We start from the raw sequence: 19,824 nt of genomic DNA on the forward strand, positions 1-19,824 counted from the left end.
TTTTTTTGGGGAGTTTTTCCTTATCCGCTGCGAGGGTCATAAGGACAGAGGGATGTTGTATGCTGTAAAGCCCTGTGAGGCAAATTGTGATTTGTGATATTGGGCTTTATAAATAAAATTGAATTGAAATTGAATTTCACCCACATTCACGTTGTGATTCTTTTTTCATTTACGCTGCTGTTTTTAATTTAGTCATGAAATAAAAGGACATAAACTAATACTTACTCATATTTTCGTTTATCACTGATTCTACTGTTTACCTTGCAATATCACAACAAACAGTAAAATAATTGTTTCTGCAATAAGTTTCCATTCCATTTTCAGCTGCTTATCCCAGCCCAGGTTGTGAGAGCAGCAGGCCAAGTGATGCACCACAGTCAGACATCCCTCTGCCCAGCAATGCTTTCCAGCTCCTCCTGGGGGACCCCAGGGCATTTCCAGGCCAGATGAGATATGTAATCCCTCCAGCGTGTTCTGGGTCTACCCCAGGGACTCCTACCAGTGGGATGTGCTCAGAACACCTCAAATGGGAAACACCCAGGAGGATCCTGATCAGATGCCTGAAGCACTTCAACTGACCCTGACCATGGCCTCAAATTTGGAGATGCTGACTTTCACCCCAACTGCTTCACACTTGGCTGCAGAACTGCCCCAGTGCATGCTGGAAATCACAGACTTAGAAAACCTCGAACAGTACAGAGACAATAACTTACAGTTAACAACTCAGAGTTTTAAAATCCTGTCTCATAGTGTTATAAGCTGCTGTACAAAAAATTTTCCGTATGATAAAAATTCAAACTCATTGATCCGTTCCTCAAAACTGGCAACCACACTTGTTGCACTCAGCAGTGCCTTACTCCTACACGCTCCCTCCCTCCCTTCTTCCCTCCTTCAAAGTAGTCACCTTGAGGTTGCGGTCGTTGCGTCCGCTGCTGAGGATGGACACAGCACAGGTCAGAGGTGGTGGCCAACAGGGTGATGGGACCAGGACCAGAGCCAGCAATAGCCTGAAAATACAGTTTAAAACACTGATATGAACCATCCATACTGCATAACACAACAGCCAACAGTCTTCACTGATCTCATCTTTGCTACAACAAACTAGTGAAGCTAAACATTATCTAATGCACGTTTGCCTGACAGGTGTGCAGTAAAATTCAGCACTCTCTCAGCAGTGAGTTTTTCTTTGAGAGATATAACATTTGGTCACTAAGTCTTTTGTAAAACCATAAAGTGGAATGTTGCTGACCGGCCACCTGAATTCAGCCCCAATAATAAATCATGTGTTCTATCTGTTGACAATTATACGCAAAGGAACTAAAAACTACAGCTTAATAATAGTAATAATTCATTTTATAAAGCATCTTTTGTGCACTTGTAAGTCTGTCTTTGATGTGAGAGAAGGCAGCACCTGTACAGCTCTTTACGGGAGAGGGCACTGCTGTACTGTCCACTGACGCCCCCTGCTGATTCACAGGAAGTACTGCTGCTGGACTGTTGCTGCTGCAGACGCACACACAGTGGCAGCACGACGTCATGGAGACGCTGGGAGAAAATCAAAACATGGTGGAAAATCACAGACTGACTGTTTGCTGTTGAAAACAACAATAAGGTGTCCATTCTGCATGAGAGTGAGTGGTTATGTAATGACTTTGACATTTACCTTGTGTATATCATCTTTCAGCAATGTACCACTGGTCAGTAGGATTTGCCTCAGTGCTGTGCAGAAAGGGAAATGAGTGTGATGACACTTGATTTACAGAAGAGCAGCAGACAAATAAAAGTCACAAGACTATTATAGGAAAAACTGAGGCAGCATCTCACCCCTAAGGGCTGAAAGGCAAGTATCTTGATTAGCCAGAAGGTCTCCTTTCCTCTGGAGTGATGGCCCGACTGTGTCTGCCATGACTAACTGTTTAGTTCTCCGCGGGCCCGGCTTCCCTCCAGGAACTGCATCTGCTGACAAACCCGCCCGGAGCTAGAGGACAGTACAACACAGAAGGACAGCTAGAGACAACACTTCCATGCTGCTGCACTAACTAGAGGTGTAATGATCCATTGATCATGATCAATATAACAATTAAGTGATCACCAATCCAATATCACTGATGATAAGACATGCGGGCAGGCAGCAAGTAAGAACAAAAATGTATTTTTCATTTTTCAGAATAAAACAAACAAAAAAGACGTGCAGTATATGTGTAATATTTTGACATCTAAATCACTATTAAGCTGCAATTCCTTTTATTTTGAAAGTCAATGACTCGGGTCGAACCTTTGACCCTGTTGTCACATTTGTTACCGATGTGGAGGACTCAAGCCATGAAACTTTGCAGCCTGAGGATAAGGTGGCAGCCTACATCAAGTCCAAGACAGCCAAGGAGGATCCTTTTGAGGTTTTATGGTGGTGGAAGGAGCATGCTACAATGTTTCCTAACCTGGCAGTGATTGCGCCAATGTTATCGGCATCAAGCGCAGCCAGTGAAAGAGAATTTTCCTCCACTGGATTTGTAACACAAGAACGGAGACCCCAGCTTAATGTGAGTGACTGTAGCCTGTGTGTGTTTAATAACGGGTGCTGGCGGGTCGCAGGACTTTTATGGATGCGGGCAGATGCGGCTTTGACTTTGACGATAATGATGGGTAACAGGGTGGTTCTGGTCCTGAGCTTTATGGGTATAGGCAGGTGCAGGTTTTCAAAAATCGATCTGTGCAGGACTGATCCATATCATCATCTTTAGGATACGCCTATATTTTCAAATTCTTTGTCACTGTCAAACACAGCCAGGCAGATAATGGCAAGCAGCCAAGAGAGAGACAGTGAGGATAAAGTTATTTACTTGGGAATAAATCAGCAGAGTGGAAATATTTTGAATTCCGGAGAAAATACCTGAAAATGAAATACCTGAAATTTACACAGGCGTGTCATTCGCTAACTTTTGGCAGCAACCTTATAGCTGCTCTGTTCAACAATGTGTGGCTGAAATCGCAGGCAGTGAGGCTGAAATTCAGCTGTGCTGTTCTGTTGAGAGACGCAGTAACTTAAACCAATGGTAAGTAAGAAAAAGCATAAATAATACATGTAATTAGTTAAGCTATGAGTAGAGGAAAACTCTGCTAGCTGCTAGGCTAGTTTATGCGATGTCAAAGTCCTTAAGCTAATAATGGTGATTAGCAAAAAAAGTTGTTTGTCTATGAATCTTGACAGTTATTACTGAGCTGAATTCTATATATTTGTTCAATGACCTTGTTGTTTTCTAGCTGTTTGGAGAAGTTTGCCTTCAGGGCTTTAAGCCAGATAACCCTGAAGTTCATGGTTTGGATTCAAATGAAAACAATTTTTTCAGAAAGGACTCTTTGGCAGAAAGCCCTAAAGATTAACTTATCCCACGTACTGTTTGATATGTGTTAGTGGAGTCAATTTCAGGTGCTTTCACACTTAAACTGCTTGGTTCAATTAAAATTAACTCAGGTCTGTTTCCGCAGTTGGTATGTTTCGTTTGGGCTCGTGTGAAAACTGTCAACTGAATCCTGGTGTGGACCAAACAGCTGAACCGAGGCCGCTTGAGAAAGAGGGTCTCTGCCTGCCTTCGAATGAACTGTGGTGCGGTTTGTTTGTGGTGTGAAAGAAAACAAACCAAGCACAGGATTTTAAGATAGCAGATATGTGATTTAGCATGATTTCAACAGCTAATCCAATAATAAATCCATCTGCTGATTGTGAAATCTGTCCGCCATCTCATGATTGATCCTGATCCTGACATGGTGCAGGAAAAAACATTCAACCAACCTTGACAGACTCCGCCCCTGGTGTGATGTCACTGAGCAGGTGACTAAACAGGAGTTCTGAGTGGCCAGGGCTTCCCTGAAGGATGCTAGAAGAGGCTCCGGCCACCTGGACCCACAACTCCAAGGCTGTGTACACTGATACCCGCACTGAGCTGTGGGATGAAGAAGAAACACACAGGATAAATGCTTCAGCTGCCAAAATCTGACATTATCACACAATCCATAGTAGTCCATAACTCTTCTTGTACCTCAGCCCCTTAATGAACCCGTTACTATTCTGTGTATCACCAACAGTGAGTTACCTGTAGGATCTCTGCTGTCCCAGACTGGCTTCAGGCAGAGGCGTCCAGGCTGACAGGGTTTGAGAGAACAGCCTCTGGAGCACAGCAGCGTACTGAACCATGCCGCTCCGTACACTGCAATACACACACAGAAAAGACAGTGTCAGCACCACACAACCATTAAAACTGTGTTTAGTCTCAGGTTTATTCAGGATTACTTAACTATTGCATGTCAGTACTCACGCTGTGATAAGAGCTGATAAGACCTCCAGTGTGTTGGTGTGTACGATGGGCAAGACCAACAACCTCACACTTCCATCCCCTGTTAAATTCTGACACACACACACACACACACACACACACACACACAAATTAGGATCACTGTTGTTTGTTTGCATGTTTATTCAAAAATATCAGGGGGATTAAAGGTGCAGTCAGCGATTCTAACCAAACACACTTTTTGTAAATATCCAGTGAATATCTCCTCACCATCCGCTAGGAAAAATTCCAGTGCTCATACACAGTGCGGGCTCTGTAAATAAGAAGGGATCCAGTTGCAGACACACTGAACCCCACTGCTCTCCTACTCCTCCCAATCATCTACCAAATGAGGTCGTACCACGTGTCGTGTCTCACCACATGTCTCTTCTCTCCAATCTTTGGGGCTGTACATATACCGCATCTTTAACCACCTGGATAATGTGGGTTCAGGTGCTGGGTGCTACTCTTGTGCCTTTTCTGTGCAAGCATTAAATAACCAAGCTGCAAGTTGCGTCTGAGGTTGCTAAGCAACATTAACAAGCACCGAATCATAGCCTGAAATACCTGAGGGCAGAGCTGACCTTCTTCCAGGCGCTGTCTGTGTGTAGTCCTATTGTCTGTGGGACAGATGAAAAGCTCTGGCAGCCCTGCACTAAAATTATTAACTTCTTCACTATATTTATCAAACACTGATATTTATGAATGATGGGAAAGACGTCTGTCAGATGTGACTGGTTGGTCCTTGTCACATGACATGTAGTGCGTACTGCTGTGTTCCAAAAGTTGAACTCTGTTAACCTCAGGTTGCGGCCAGAATGCGTTGGTGCTGCGAAAAAACTAGAATTACTACCCCCATGCCTGTATGCCTCCGCACATCAGTCAAGTTTCTATTACAGTTTCTTTCCATGTCTGTGAAAACATGGATGCTTCACACACATCTTACCCCCAGCAGCACAGAATATCTATGGCGTTGTCTAAAGGCCAGAAAAGTGTTTTATGCAGAACATTATGATGTTACAGTGATAATGACCTTTGATCTTTTGGATATAAAATGTCATCACTTCATTATTTTATCCTATTAGACATTTGTGTGAAGTTTTGACATAATTAGCATATGTATTCTTGAGTTATGGCCAAAAACATATTTTGTGAGGTCACAGTGACTGAGACCTTTGACCTTCAACCACAAAATTCTAATCAGTCACTCTACATATGTACGTATGGACAGACAACCCAAAAACATAATGCCTCCGGCCACATTAGTCGCATGTGTGGCAGCTTAAAACTACTTTAAATGCCTTTTTACTATATAAAATTAATCAGAACTCCCTTTCTAATATCTATTTTATATTGCTGTGAATACATCAATAAATTTCTCCTTCAAACAGCTGTACTTATTCAAGTTTCTCAACGAAAACTACATTTTACAAGATCACACTTGAAAACAACATGAAAACATCATAATTTATCTTCACCCAATACTCATTTTCACTGAAGACAGCTCGAATGCATCGTAATGTGACTTGATGCAACCTCCGTTAGCTGTTGGTTTCCTGCCACTGACTGCTAACTGCTAACATTACCTGGCTCTCCTCCTGCTGATGTCAACATGGATTTGTTGTTTACAATGTTAACACTATCAGGGAAACAATAGGGTGTGTCTTCTGACATGTTGATAGTGAGTTGACGTTTTTTATCCTGAAGGAGGAAGACCTCCGTTTGTCCCAAACACAGTTTCTATTGTCCCAGGTACGTTGCAACACCATTAGTCTGGAGCCCTGCTTTTCAGCCTGTGCAAAAATGACACAACAGAAAAACTTTGGCTTCTGCCATTGGTGAATGTCGTCTTATTTGCTGATTGGCTGATGGCAGTCAACAAGGCGAATATCAGCTGATACTGATGTGCTGCTGATAAATCGGTGCATCCCTATGAGCCGCACAACACTATTCCAGTCAATCAGCGACAGAGGGCGTTTGTGCTCGTACACACGATGGGAGAAAGGTGATGGAAAAAGAGAAAGGAAGTTGGAGTGAGACGAACAGTAAATCTGGCCCATGCTAACATGCTGAACTCCACAGCACATTGTCAACAATCTTTCTTCTGCACCTTTAAGTTGAGTTTGGAGGTAGTTCAAGTTTGTTGTTTCATTAATGAATTTAGTACTACAGTGTATATTAAAACATCAGAGCCTCCCCAGACCCTAATGGGAAATACTCGGTGTGTGTATGTCTGTGTTTGTGTGTGTGTACTCACTATGCTCTTGGAGCTGACAGCGAGGACTCGGCACACCAGGTTGAGGATTGGTCTGACAGGCAGACGTACAGCTGAGGCTGGATCCACCCTGATGGACAGATATAAGTATGAATGAAGTATAATCCTGTAACGAACAGTCTTCTCAACAAAAATATTATTTCAGTCAGGACCATTTTTGTCGAAGAAAACTTCATTTCCATTGCTGTATTATATTTGGCAGTATGGCTCTGTTCTGATGCCTTCCTGCCTTTCCTCGGGCCTACGCAGAGCCTAAGGCGGAGAGAGCACACCTCTCTGCCCTTCCACGCATATATGCGGAAAGCCTGAGCCAGATAGCGCGCACCTCGCTGCCCTTCCATGCGCCTACATGGAAAGCCTAAGGCAGTCTTCTGAACAAAAATATCATGTTTGTGTTTTGGGTGAACGGGCCCTTTACAAAGTGATTTATGTGTGTGTTGTACCTGAGTGTGTGTTTGAGTGCCAGACAGACAGCTGTGTATCTGTGCTGGAGCTGCAGCAGGAGCAGGGGATCCGATTGGTCGAGATGAGGAAAGGCCAGTTCCACCCCTGGACCTTCATATTGCACCGTTCCATCTGTTACACCAAACATCAAGAGCTTTTTAACAAACTGCATCATCAGAACACAACACACATGAAAACATCACTGCCATTATTGTCTATACAGAGACAGAGAACCAGTTCAAAGACAAACTGAACATTGTGGCTCTAAAGAAAAGTTCCACCATCATTGATAGAAAGTGTACCTGTTTCTGAACCCTGGTAGATCTGAGCCAGCAGGCCATTGGCTGAAGCCAGAAGGCAGTGAATCTGATTGGTCCAGCCCTCAGCTCTACCAGCACCCACCCCTCTGTCCAACAGGCCCCCCAGACAGGGCAGGCGGCCGTAGCACATACATGCCGTCTGACAGAAAGACATCAAGGCAGAGATAGATGGAACACTGTTTAAAAAGCCTGCAGAAAAACTGCTTGACATTGCACCACAATATTCTGCACAGTCCAGTTATAAATAAAGATAAAATGTCTACCTAAAGTTTGAGGATCACAAACCTCTTGTGTTTTCTTGTTTGCACTGTCCATTTTTGAGAGAAAATAAGCTCCCAGTTTGTCCTGCAAGAAAAAAAGACAGCTCAGGTTTTTCAGTTTTTTTTCTCAATGATCAGAAAGTTATTTCTAACCAACATAAGCAAATGTTTTTACACTGAGGAACACTCCCATCTGCTTTATCTTTCCAAGTGTAAGTGTATCTTACTCTGAGGGATCCACAGGCTCTGGGGTAGTAGGTCATACAGGCAGTCATCCCCTCCATGGCCGCCAGCTCACACTAAGATTACAGGACAGACAAAGCTGGTTAGTATTATGCCAGGTTCACACAGGACATGGAAGCACCCCGATCTGTTAATTGTCGCACAGCCGCCTGTCAGCAGCTGCCTGGCCAATGATCCACTACTTAGGCATAAAAAAATGATACTCACTGACTTCAAGGTGGTGTTATAACAATCACATCAACATTTTTGCAACTATCTCAAAAATGTCTTGGCTTAGAGTCAAAATTCTTTCACCGTATTACTCTCTCAATTCATCTGTATCTTTGCTTCAACTGTCTTCTGCTCTGAAAATGTTCGAACTTGTCAGAAACCATTGGGCCAATTGTTTGGAAACTTTGGCAGGATCATCTATGGATATTGCTGATCCAAAGCTATCAAGGAAATTTTGACACTTCAGTCCTTTTGATTTAGTTAAATCTTAAATAAATCCATATTAGCCTGAGCAATTGTAACCAAACTTGGTGCACATGTTTGGATGCTAGGGCCCAGCTTCGCTAAGCAGTCTTGGGTTATTCTCCTACATCTCCTACATGGCTTATTACTACAAATCTAAATTTCTATGCATTTCAGATACCAAAATTTCGAAAATCTACATAGACCACCAGTACATCCTACAGAGCTGAATTTGTTTCAGCACATCCACTAAAATATGATTTAAGTTTGCCTCACAGCAACTCTGGTCAATTCAGACGTTTGTTGCTCCATATTTTGGATACTCCATTTTAGGGTTGCAACAGTATGAAATTTTCAAGGTACAATAACTGTCTCAGAAAAAATTGTGGTATCACAGTATTAAATAATTTATCTTATTATGAATCAGAATGGCCATTAAAGGAATAAGAATGGAAGGGTTATTTTTGGTTGAACAAACATTTTATAACTATTATTGGAAGTTTAAACTACTTTGTTAATGGAAGTATGTGTAAAAAGTCTCCCCTTCAAAAATAAAGGGGCGATTCAACGTCCAGTTGCGTTTTTTTTTTATCTTAGATAGGCAAATGTACACAGTATAACTGTCAACTTATATACCACAGTATACCTTGAAACCCGTATATCACCACAGCCCTACTCCACATCAAGTGCTTCAAATGGTGTTCAGATCAGTCAAACGGTGAGTCTGCGGTGATTTACAATATCTGATCGTAATTTGGACTCAAAACACATCCATCCATCCATCCATCTTCTAACCGCTTCATCCTCTTGAGGGTCGCGGGGGGGCTGGAGCCTATCCCAGCTGACATTTCCACAATATTTTATTCATTTATTTATTAACAAATAATGACACCTAGTACATGGTTGGACTGTGTATGGTCAACGTGGCCAAATTGTTAGATGGATAGTCAGTGTGTGTGTCTATAATGTGAATTCCTGGATATTAACTGTTTAACTACAATTTTGTGTTATGGTCTTCCCATGTCTCACCTCTGTCTTAAGGCCCAGCAGAGACGTAAGGATGCCCAGGATGGAGTTGAGGCCAACCTCCCTGGCCAGCTCTGGCAGCTGGGACGAGTACTGAAGCAGGTCCTTCAGAATGTTCACTGCCAGCTGGATGGTCTGAACTGGAGCCTGAGACTACAGGGTGCATCCACATACACAGTGACAGAGGAGAGAAGTAAGAAAGAGGGTGTTAGGCTATGCAGTAAGACATGATAATTCGGGTTTTATAGAAGAGGCAGACTGACAGCTGTGAGTGTGTGTGTGTGTGTGTGTGTGTGTGTGTGTGTGTGTGTATGCATCATACCTGTATGACCTGCTGTAGAGAGCGCAGCCAGGAAACGCAGTGTTGCTGGAACAGATCACTGGAGCTGTCCTTAACCAGCATGGAGAGCAGGCAGAGCCCCTCAAACCTGCACGAACGCACACACGCGCGCGCACACACACACACACACACACACACACACACACACACACACACACACACACACATACACACGAGAAACAGAGATTTAGTCTTTATACTATGACTATAACCCTCCTATCATTGCATTCACAGTTCTCAGTTACCTTGCACAAAGAGTTATTCTGTGTAACACCACAGATTTGTGTTAATGCACATATTTGTGTATTTTTACACACTTACAGACAGTGAACATATTTTTATTCTCAACATCCTAAGTACTAGTGTTAAACATTGTAGCATAATTTTATATTATTACTTATATTTACATACTTCTATTTCATACTTTTATTCTTACTTCTTATAATTCTCTTTTCTTTACATTAGAGCGTCTGTAACAAATTACAATTTCCCCGCGGGAATCAATTAAGTATTTCTGATTCTGTGTTACTGACATTACTTTTATTGGTACGATCACTTGTACATATTAAATATATTCTAATATTATATTTTTTAGCTGCAACCAGCAGCTCTATAGCTCCCTCTGTCAATCTGTCAGTCCACAAAAATTTCCATACCATTTGTTTAGGTTGTGGAATTTTCTACAATTTTCACCCTAGGAGGCAGAAATTTGGCATGGAGGTCAAGTGTGTGTGTGTGTGTCTGTGCTCATGCCCATTGGCTTAAAGAAGGTGTGGCAATTGGGGGGGGGATACACGTCTGTGGTCGCAGCTTTCACAAATTTACTCGTTGCTTCATATATAATATTTATCTCAACTTTGTAAAATTGACGGAACGAGGACATATCCTGAAATCAAATCAAATCAAAGCATTTATCTTAAATTTTCGAATTTTTCCAAATTAACTTTTGTTATATTATAATATTGGGCTATTGGGTATTAGGGATGGGGGGGGAGGGGGGGGGGGAATCAATACATCACAGTATTGCAATATTTTTGTGTGCCAATATTGAATCTTCACACTGCCAAGTATCGATTTTTTAAATATACAAGTTATTAGTACTACAAATACAAATTAACCATTAGGTAGCCTACTAGAATAATATTATCAATTACTTTTTCAGTCCACAACATATATTTTGCTGCAATAAAAATGGCTGAAGTGAGATGAACAGACTGAAAACCTTATGTTATTAGATAAAACAGATGTTGACAATATTTCCCTTTGATGACATAATTTGCAGTTGATAGCACAATATATTTTATCACAATACTTCACATATTGCAACATATTTAAAATCGCAATAATGTGTGGTGAATTAAGTATCGTGATAATATAGTATCATGGATCCTCTAGTGATTCCCACCCCTATTGGGTATGTATAGGAAATGATTAATATAACAAGCAATTTTGAAAGAGGAGAATGTTTTTAATATTATCTAGTGTGGTCTGGTTCAGATTTATTGCTGCTGATTTTCATCCATTTTCATTTTCATCCAAAAATCTCCTGATTGTGCTAATACTGAACATCAGTACTTTTTAGGAACTGACCAGCATCGCATGCCCTTTACTTATTTTTTGATAAGATAGTTCCTTTATTAAAGCAAGTCATTTTGTGGGTGACTTCTTATGTTCAAGTTTTGTAGAGGTTACTTTCATCCACCCCAGTAGTACCTCTGGTTTTGAGTCTTACTGTCAGTTTAGTTCAGCAATCAAAACATTTACCTCCCTGCTTTGATTGAACTTTATCAACTGATCAGGAAGACAGGAGCAGTTATAGAATTTTCTTTCATTTTCTCTTGTGTCAGACTTTTACTATCATTTCAGCATTTCACACTTTTATCAAAATATTTTTTGTTTTACTTATTTAAAACTACTGTGCGTTTTGATGAGCAAGCATCTGGGCAGATAGTGATGGCCAACCTGGATAAGTTGTTTACATGTCACAGTACCTAACTGAGACATTAAAGGTTACATACTACGCTCATTTCAAGGTTCATGCTTGTATTCTGGGCTTTTACAGGAACATGTTTACATGATTTAATGTTAATTTTTACCACGCTGTATGCCTGAACACTAGGGATGCAAGGTATTGGATTTTTTGCAGATCTCCGATATGCAGATATATAACAACTCATTAGGTCGATAACTAATACTGATATCGACATATCCACTTCTTACCCACCTAATTTTAGTGATCATCAAGCCTGTTCTGTAGTGGAATTAATATCATATTATGCATGCATACTCTTATCGTGATGGCCCACCAGCAGATGGAGACATGAAATACAATATTCTTCAATCAATGTATGTAATATCCATTCATTGTGTAAAATAATTGAAATCATGTTGGTCGATTCTGATAGTTCATTTTGAAGCTAATATTAGCCGATACTGATGACGTGCCATTATTATCGTGCATCCCTACTGAATACACTTGTGACTTGCAATGTGCCATTCTGCGATGTTCTAAAAACTTGCCAGTTCACATCAACGTAAGAAGGGTTGCAATGGTATACTGGTCTCAAGGTATACCGTGATATTAAAATTGATGGTTATCGTACTGTGTACATTTGTTTATCAGTACGGTATTGGAAAAAAAAATGCAACTGGACAGAAAATCTCTACTTTAAATATTAATTATCTATTTTATATTTTCAAAGTGGAGACTTTTTACACATACTTCCATTAAATATCGTTTCAAGTTTCAAATATAGTTATAAAACGTTTGTTTAACCAACAATGATCCCTCCATTTTCATTCCTTTGCTTCCAGAGGAGCCACTGAATGAGTTCCCTCTGAACAGTAAGTCGCTAAAAGAGTCTGAGAGGTCCAGAGCTGTTCATAAACCATTCAGGACGCCACAGTTTATTCCACACTACTGAAGCTGCTCCTCTTTTTGGATTGACCACAGAATTGCTAATAATTTTGCTTTCAGCCATGCTTGTTGTAGTCATGGATAACAGTATGACATCAATATGTCAACAAGTCGAAATATCGCAAGTATCACAATATAAATTTTTCATACGATATTAAAAAGTATACCTGTATTATTATGAACAATAGGATATGGCACACCCCTAGTAGCGATGTGCTGAATATTACGATATATTGCAATTTATTACCTTTTTTTCAGTCTGTTCATATCACTTCAGCCATTTTTTGTAGCAGCAAAACGTATTTGTAATATGAATCATTTATGTAATTAAAAAAATCAATACTTGACGCTGTGTGACCATATGATATTGCCACACAAAATATTGCGATTCTATGCTGTAACTTATCGATTTTTCCCCACCCCTACAATACTGCGTCCTTAACAAGCCCTAATATGCTCCCTTCAATGTTTTTCAGTGGAAAGTGTTTTAATTATCAAGCTTGGCATTTATTACATATGGCAACTTTATTAGAGACAGGCAAAACTGACTGTAACTTAAACATAATACCAACATACTCAAGAATGGTACTATAACATTACAATAACCTTACCATTGGTATCATAAGTATAATGGTGACAAGAAACACTCATTTTGTATCTATACTTTGGTCATACAGGGTGTCAGTACTGTAGTTTTACCATGTTGGTCTATTGTGTGAATAATTTGATTAGAGATAATATGAATGAAATGGACTTTTCTCACCTGGTCTTGCTCGAGCCCAGTTTGGCATTGCTGAAACCCACGAGACCTCCGACGGCGCTCGCGCCCTGCAGAGATAAACAAAGATAAGGTGTTTAAGGAGCAGAGCAGCAGCTGAGCCCTCCTGGATCTCCAGATGTCAGCTCAGGGAACAACAAAGCGTGCAGCGGATGCAGCACAGCCACAGCAGGCTAACAGGTAACTAGCTTTAGAGCTAACGTGCGTCTCCGGGCCGGGCTCTACCTGTGTCTGAAACACGCCATGCTCCCTGTAGTTGGCCAACAGAGCAGGTAAATACTCCGGACGCTGTTCTTTCAGAACCGACACCAAACCCTCGGTTAGTCGCATCGCAGATGGGCCACGCAGCCAAGCCGATGCAGCCATCTTGCCTCGCTTGCCAGGCGAACGTCACAAGTATGCGACGAAGTGACGTCGGTTTGGCGACCTCTTTGTTGTGGTGCAACTTCAGGCGTTCAACCCTCGCGCTTCACTCTTGTAGAGGTGGATAAAGTGAAACATCTAGTAGAGTTTGAGTTACTTCTGTCTGTACCTGACTGTGTGGACGAACAGTTCCAGTAGAACTTGTTGGAGAGCAGCTGGTTGGAGCTGGTTCCTGTCTACTCATGGCGAATGAGCGGCTCAGAGCTCTGGAGGATGTGGAGAAGGAGATAGCGATGATACTGCAGTGTGCTGGTGAGGACGATTTTAATCAAACTGTCAAGTCAGATAAATGTATATAGCACATTTAAAAACAGCATATGTTGATCAAATTGCTTCACATAAATAGGAAAATTCAAATAAAATCAATAAGAGCGTACAATATTTTTTACAAGATCATAACAAAAAAAAATTGCACAAACAACAAAATGAAACAGAAAATACAGTGTGGTCAGGTTTGTCATACTAATGTAATTAAAAGGCTAAAAAGAAAGACTTGGGTCTTAAGATGGGTTTTAAATGTATCACTAGAGGGGGAAGATCAAACTGTAATTGGGAGACTATTCCACATCTTAGGACCAATAACTGAGAATGCTCCATCACCTTCAGTTTTTAACCGGGTACACGAAGGCGAGCAGTGACTGGTCACCAGATCTGACGGGTTGGGAGGTGGAATAGGGGATGAGCAGCTCAGAGATGTAAGCAGGTGTGTGCTCTAAAAACAAATCAAACTATTTTAAAATCAATTCTGTACTTCACTGGTAACAAGTAGAGAGGTCAGTAGCGGGGTGATAGGTCTCTTCCTGGTACCAGTGAGGAGTCTTGCTGCAAAGTTTGGGGCAAAATCTGGGGCCAAGTTGCACCGCAGCATAGGTATACTGGTTGTTGTCTGGTAGGGTTGGGGAATTTATTGATATTGTATCGATATTGTGATATGAGCGTAGATATCGCCTTAATGTTGTATATTGTAATATGGTTAGTGTTGCTTTTTCCTAATTTTAAAAGCTGCATCACAGTAAATTGATGTAATTTTTTCTGAATTTACCAGACTGTTATAGTTGTTCTATTATTTGCCTTCACCCACTTAGACATTGAATCCACATCACAGATGATTATTTCTCAAAAATCTCATTGTGGAAATATTTTGTGAAGGCACCAAGAGTGGATCATACAAATTAGGGGTGGGCGATATGGCCCTAAAATAATATCATAATATTTCAGGGTATTTTTTTGACGATATGACATATTAGTAAAAATAAATAAATAAATAAAAAACAGTTTGCCTTCAAATATTCAGTAAATACTAAACAAAAATGATCTCTCATTTCTTTAATTTGAAAACAACAGTAACTCAGAGTGAGATTCAGATTCTGTATACAATATTAATAGTTCATCAAAATAAAATCTACCACAAATTACACATTTAAACAGCTCCCAAATACAAAAATGTTCCCAGGAATCTACAGTATATAAATCAACGGGTGATTTCCTTCTCTTATAGCAAATCCTAAATGATTGAGTTGATTTTTTTTCCCACCTGGACTTTTATGCTCTGCCATTTCTCCTCTAATCATCATGCTGTAACCTGTGACAGGCTGTTATGATCCCATAACTATCGCACATTCACATATATGTAGTTTTTTTGTCAAGCTGCGAGCGTCAGGTAGGTTTACATTACCAAAGGTTTATGACAAAATCACTTGATGACATTAACTCCCGTGTGTGCATGGTGAGAGAAGAGAGGCAGAGACGCTGTGCTGCTGCCAGAGGAGCCGCTGAATGAGTTCCCTCTGAGCGGTAAGTCACTAAAAGAGTCTGAGAAGTCCAGGGCTGTTCATAAACCATTAAGGACGCCACAGTTTATTTCACACTACTGAAGCTGCTCCTCTTTTTGGAACCACCACAGAGTCTCTAATAATTTTGCTTGGTGACAGTATGACATTAATATGTCAACAAGACAAACTATCGTGAGTATCACTATATGAATTTTTCATATCATATTGAATATTTTACTGGTATTATTGTGAACAAGATGATATTGCACACCCCTACCTATGATATCGATATCACAGTATTTTGTTAAAACTTTCGTGGTATTTGATTTTGTCGATATTGATCAGCCCTAGTTTCTGAGTCATCATCTGGGGCAAATTGTTGCTCTAAGGCCCCCAAATAGGTTAATTAATTACATAAGAAAATATGTTTTTGAAAGCCAATCAATATTGTTTATTTATTTGTTAAAGAGAGTGGACTCAATCCTGATTCCAAATAAATGATAATGTTGCTCTGTGTTTGCTGGATGTGTCAACAGCCAACTGTTTGCTAACATGTTCACCATATCAACTTCACAGGTTTACAATATGTCGGAATTTGTGTTTAGAGCTTGTTTTGCTACCCCTTAGTAGCCAAAAACACAATAGATTGTGTTAACTAATTGTATAGCAGTGTGCAATTATGTTTCTGACATTGTTAACATTTTTAGTCATAAAACTGATACATCTTTATGTCGTTGTGTGTTTCCCTGGCAGGTAATATAGTTCTGGAACTCTCCAAAGACAAACACAACGCCAGCCTCCTGGACAGACAGCTGGTCCAGTTCCAGAGCTCTGTCAACCGAGTGGAGAGCGAACTGAGCAGCCAGATCCGCTACCTCACACAGGTCAAACACACAGCAGTAGTGTTACAAACACTGCTCAAAAAATTAAGTGAACACTCAATTGTCACAGTAAACCACCAAGTCAGTTAAACTTCAGGGATATCAATCTGTCCATTTAGGAAGCACACGTGATTATGAATCAGTTTCAGTTGCTTTGGTGCAAATTAAATTGACAACAGGTGCAATGGAGAGGCAAGAGCAAGACAAGCCCCAAAAAGGAATGGTTTTACACGTGGTGGCCACAGACAGTTGCTCTCTCCTTATCCTTCCTGACTGATTCTTCTCTAGTTTTGTGTTCTGCCAGTGTCCTTGTCACTACTGGTAGCATGAGGCGGTACCTGCAGCCCAACCAGGTTGCGCAGGTAGTCCAGCTCCTCCAAGATGGCACATCCATATGTGTGGTTGCAAGAAGGTTTGCTGTGTCTCCCAGCACAGTCTCAAGGACATGGAGGAGGTACCAGGAGACCAGCCATTACACAAGGAGAGCTGGACAGGCATCAACCCAGCAGCAGGATCAGTATCTGCCAGAGCCCTACAAAATGACCTCCAGCAGGCTATGCCAGCTTCTGACCCAAATTTCAGAAACAGACTGATGGCATGAGGGCCCCACATCCTCTAAGTGGGACCTGTGGTCACAGCCCAGCACTGTGCACCTTGACTGGCATTCGCCACAGAACACCAGAATTAGCAGGTCCGCCACTGACACTCTGTTCTCTTCACAAATGAGAGCAGGTTCACACTGAGCACATGTGACAGGTGTGAAAGAGTCTGGAGACGCAGTGGTGAACGTAATGCTGCCTGTAACATCATCCAGCATGATCGGTTTTGCGGTGGGTCTGTGATCCTTGAAGGGTCGCACAGACCTCCGTGTCATAGCCAACAATACCTTGACTGCTGTTAGGTACCAGGATGAAATCCTCAGAGCGACTGTCAGACCTTACGCTGGTGCAGTGGGCCCTGAGTTCCTCCTGGTGCAGTACAATGCCCGACCTCATGTGGCCAGAGTGTGTAGGCAGCTCCTGGTTGATGAAGGCATTGATGCCATTGACTGGCCCTCTCGTTCCCCTGACGTAAATCCAATTGAGCACCTATGGGATGTTACACATCGGTGCATCCGACACCACCAGGTACCGCCACAAACTGTCCAGGAGCTCACTGACCCCCTGATCCAGGTCTGGGAGGAGATCCCCCAGGACACCATCCACCAACTCATCAGGAGCATGCCCAGACATTGTTGGGAGTGCAGGCACGCAGGGGCCATACACACTACTGAGTCACATCATGAGTTGCTGTGATAAAATTCACACAAGTTGGATCAGCATGTGATTTCAATGCTTTACTTTGATTTTCAGTGTGATTTTTGAACCCAGCCCTCAGTGGGTTGATGATTTTGGTTTCTATTGACCATTATTATGTCATTTTGTTCTCAACAAATTATACACTGTACATCAGTGAAGATTTTCAACTTGAATAATTTGTTCATCAAGATCTGATGTGTGATTTAAGTGTTCCATTAATTTTTTGAGCAATGTAGTGTTTTTATTTGTGCATGATAACCCATTGAGACCACTGCAACAAAAACAGTGTCCCATGGCACAAGTACTGTTTTGCAACTGCTCCTCCATGACGATACAGTTCTTTTGTCAATTATATCAAGTAGTTATATATAGTAGTTTTAATGTTAAATATATCCTTGCATATTAGCGTGAACACTGACAACAAAACCCTTTAAAAGGTAAAGCTGTAACTTAAACTAAAAAGCATGGTACTTTGTTTTACAATAAAATTGTAGATTTTGTTTCTCAGGGTTTTTTGGATTGAAGTTATTATTGTTGTCTCTCATTTTTTAATTTGTTTTATTTTATCTGATAGTTATCTGATATCTCTGATATGTCTTTTCTTCAGGTAGCTACAGGCCAACCTCACGAAGGCTCCACCTATTCAGCAAGGAAGGACTGTCAGATGGCGCTAAACAGAGCAGAGTATGCAAAGGTCAAACTGGGAGAACTGGGACGGACCTGTGAAGTCATGCTGGAGCAGCAGCAGCAGCAACAACAGCAGCAGCAGACATGAGAGCAGAGAGAACCTCACTGTGATGTGACTTATCTGCCTCCAGCCTTAACATCTTTTCATAGAGCCTTTTTATGATCACAAACACTGACGTATCAAAGAAACTCAAAGAAAAACTCTTGTATATATCAACACATTTTCTCTAAGAAGTGTATGGTGCATTTTGAGATTTATTTGTTGTTTGGTGGTAATTTTTTTCCTATTGATGTCTATTGCAGACCATATGTAGTCCTTGTTAAGATACCTCTAATACAATTACTAAGATGTACCAAATGTTTCAGCATTTTTGGTCTTGTGATCTTGAAGCCACGTCATACAGTGAGAAATCTAGCAGAGGAAGAGCAGAGACACAGTGTTCTTCACCAATAGAACCTCAGCTGTGTGGGATATTATCAGTGTCAAAAATACTGAGTGATGAAAGCCAAGAATTGAGAGTGTAAGGGAAAAATTCTACAGCTTTGGGCACAAAGCACGGTAAAAAGTAACTGGCTAAGACTGTCACAACATGTATCTTGGTCCTGGGTGGCCATGACAGTCACTCAGCAGCTCACTGGAGGTCATATTAACTCACTGGATGCTGACAATCATAGCAAACGTCGAACTTACAGTCCATCTGCATTCTTTTCTGTTTTAATGCACCCACACTGACGATAGCCATGTCCGGAGGCATTATGTTTACGGATTGTCCACCCGTCCATCCCATTCTCCTGAACACAACATCGAGAACAGCACAAACATCCACTTGGACTTAAGAATGAATTGATACACTCCCTGTTCAAGCAGGAATATCACGCCATTATGCCGCCTCACTGTTCTGTATATAAGATTCGCTGGTGGACTGGGGAGGACAGAGTTGTCTTGCCTTTAAGCTGCCATCAGAGGAAGTAACAGTGCTGAAACGGTCTGTATGAACAGGACAGCCACAGGACAGGATCATGGGTGGCCTGAGTGTGATGTTTTGACATTATTCTATATTATGTGTGCGCTGTACCACGGGAGGTTTAAAAATTAGCTGATAGTCGTTAGCAGCTAACTCAAATGGGGAAAATGTGGTCCAATGTGTCTGCAAAATGGGAAAACAATGGGGTCTGCCATCATGGAGGCATAAAAACATAATTTACTCTGACCAGCAAAGGTCTCCTTCATTAAAGTCAACAGTTAACATGTCAGATCAAAGTGACTAAAATGTCCATCCAGGACCTTGATTCATTGTATGACAGTCAAAAATCAGGGAATCCTGATAAAAGCGCAGTGGATAGTTACTGAAGCCAATTTTTTCCCCCAAATCTTTAAC

At 41.2% G+C, this 19,824-nt stretch overlaps 2 protein-coding genes across 2 annotated transcripts in view; one reads left to right on the forward strand and one right to left on the reverse strand.

Moving 5' to 3' along the window:
- Nucleotides 1–13,765, reverse strand: part of pelp1 (proline, glutamate and leucine rich protein 1) — a 27,838-nt gene extending 14,073 nt beyond the window's left edge. The window contains exons 1-16 of the mRNA XM_050066380.1: nt 13,610–13,765; nt 13,370–13,434; nt 9,672–9,777; nt 9,353–9,502; nt 7,855–7,926; nt 7,653–7,712; nt 7,350–7,506; nt 7,047–7,179; nt 6,586–6,673; nt 4,314–4,402; nt 4,092–4,205; nt 3,791–3,941; nt 1,825–1,978; nt 1,664–1,719; nt 1,412–1,545; nt 905–1,007 (exon numbers count right to left, since the gene is read on the reverse strand). Coding sequence (XP_049922337.1) covers nt 905–1,007; nt 1,412–1,545; nt 1,664–1,719; nt 1,825–1,978; nt 3,791–3,941; nt 4,092–4,205; nt 4,314–4,402; nt 6,586–6,673; nt 7,047–7,179; nt 7,350–7,506; nt 7,653–7,712; nt 7,855–7,926; nt 9,353–9,502; nt 9,672–9,777; nt 13,370–13,434; nt 13,610–13,750 — 1,773 coding nt within the window. The 5' untranslated portion in view covers nt 13,751–13,765. The remainder of the gene's footprint in view (nt 1–904; nt 1,008–1,411; nt 1,546–1,663; nt 1,720–1,824; nt 1,979–3,790; nt 3,942–4,091; nt 4,206–4,313; nt 4,403–6,585; nt 6,674–7,046; nt 7,180–7,349; nt 7,507–7,652; nt 7,713–7,854; nt 7,927–9,352; nt 9,503–9,671; nt 9,778–13,369; nt 13,435–13,609) is intronic.
- Nucleotides 13,766–13,818: 53 nt separating this feature from the next.
- On the forward strand, nt 13,819–18,646 carry med11 (mediator complex subunit 11). The gene is made up of 3 exons (XM_050066382.1): nt 13,819–14,059; nt 16,333–16,463; nt 18,366–18,646. The coding sequence occupies exons 1-3, from the start codon at nt 13,990–13,992 to the stop codon at nt 18,531–18,533; spliced, it is 369 nt and encodes a 122-aa protein (XP_049922339.1). The 5' UTR covers nt 13,819–13,989; the 3' UTR covers nt 18,534–18,646.
- The last annotated feature ends 1,178 nt before the right edge of the window (nt 18,647–19,824 follow it).

The sequence above is a fragment of the Epinephelus moara genome, chromosome 17 (genome assembly GCF_006386435.1).
Source record: "Epinephelus moara isolate mb chromosome 17, YSFRI_EMoa_1.0, whole genome shotgun sequence".
NCBI classification, from domain to species: Eukaryota; Metazoa; Chordata; class Actinopteri; order Perciformes; family Serranidae; genus Epinephelus; species Epinephelus moara.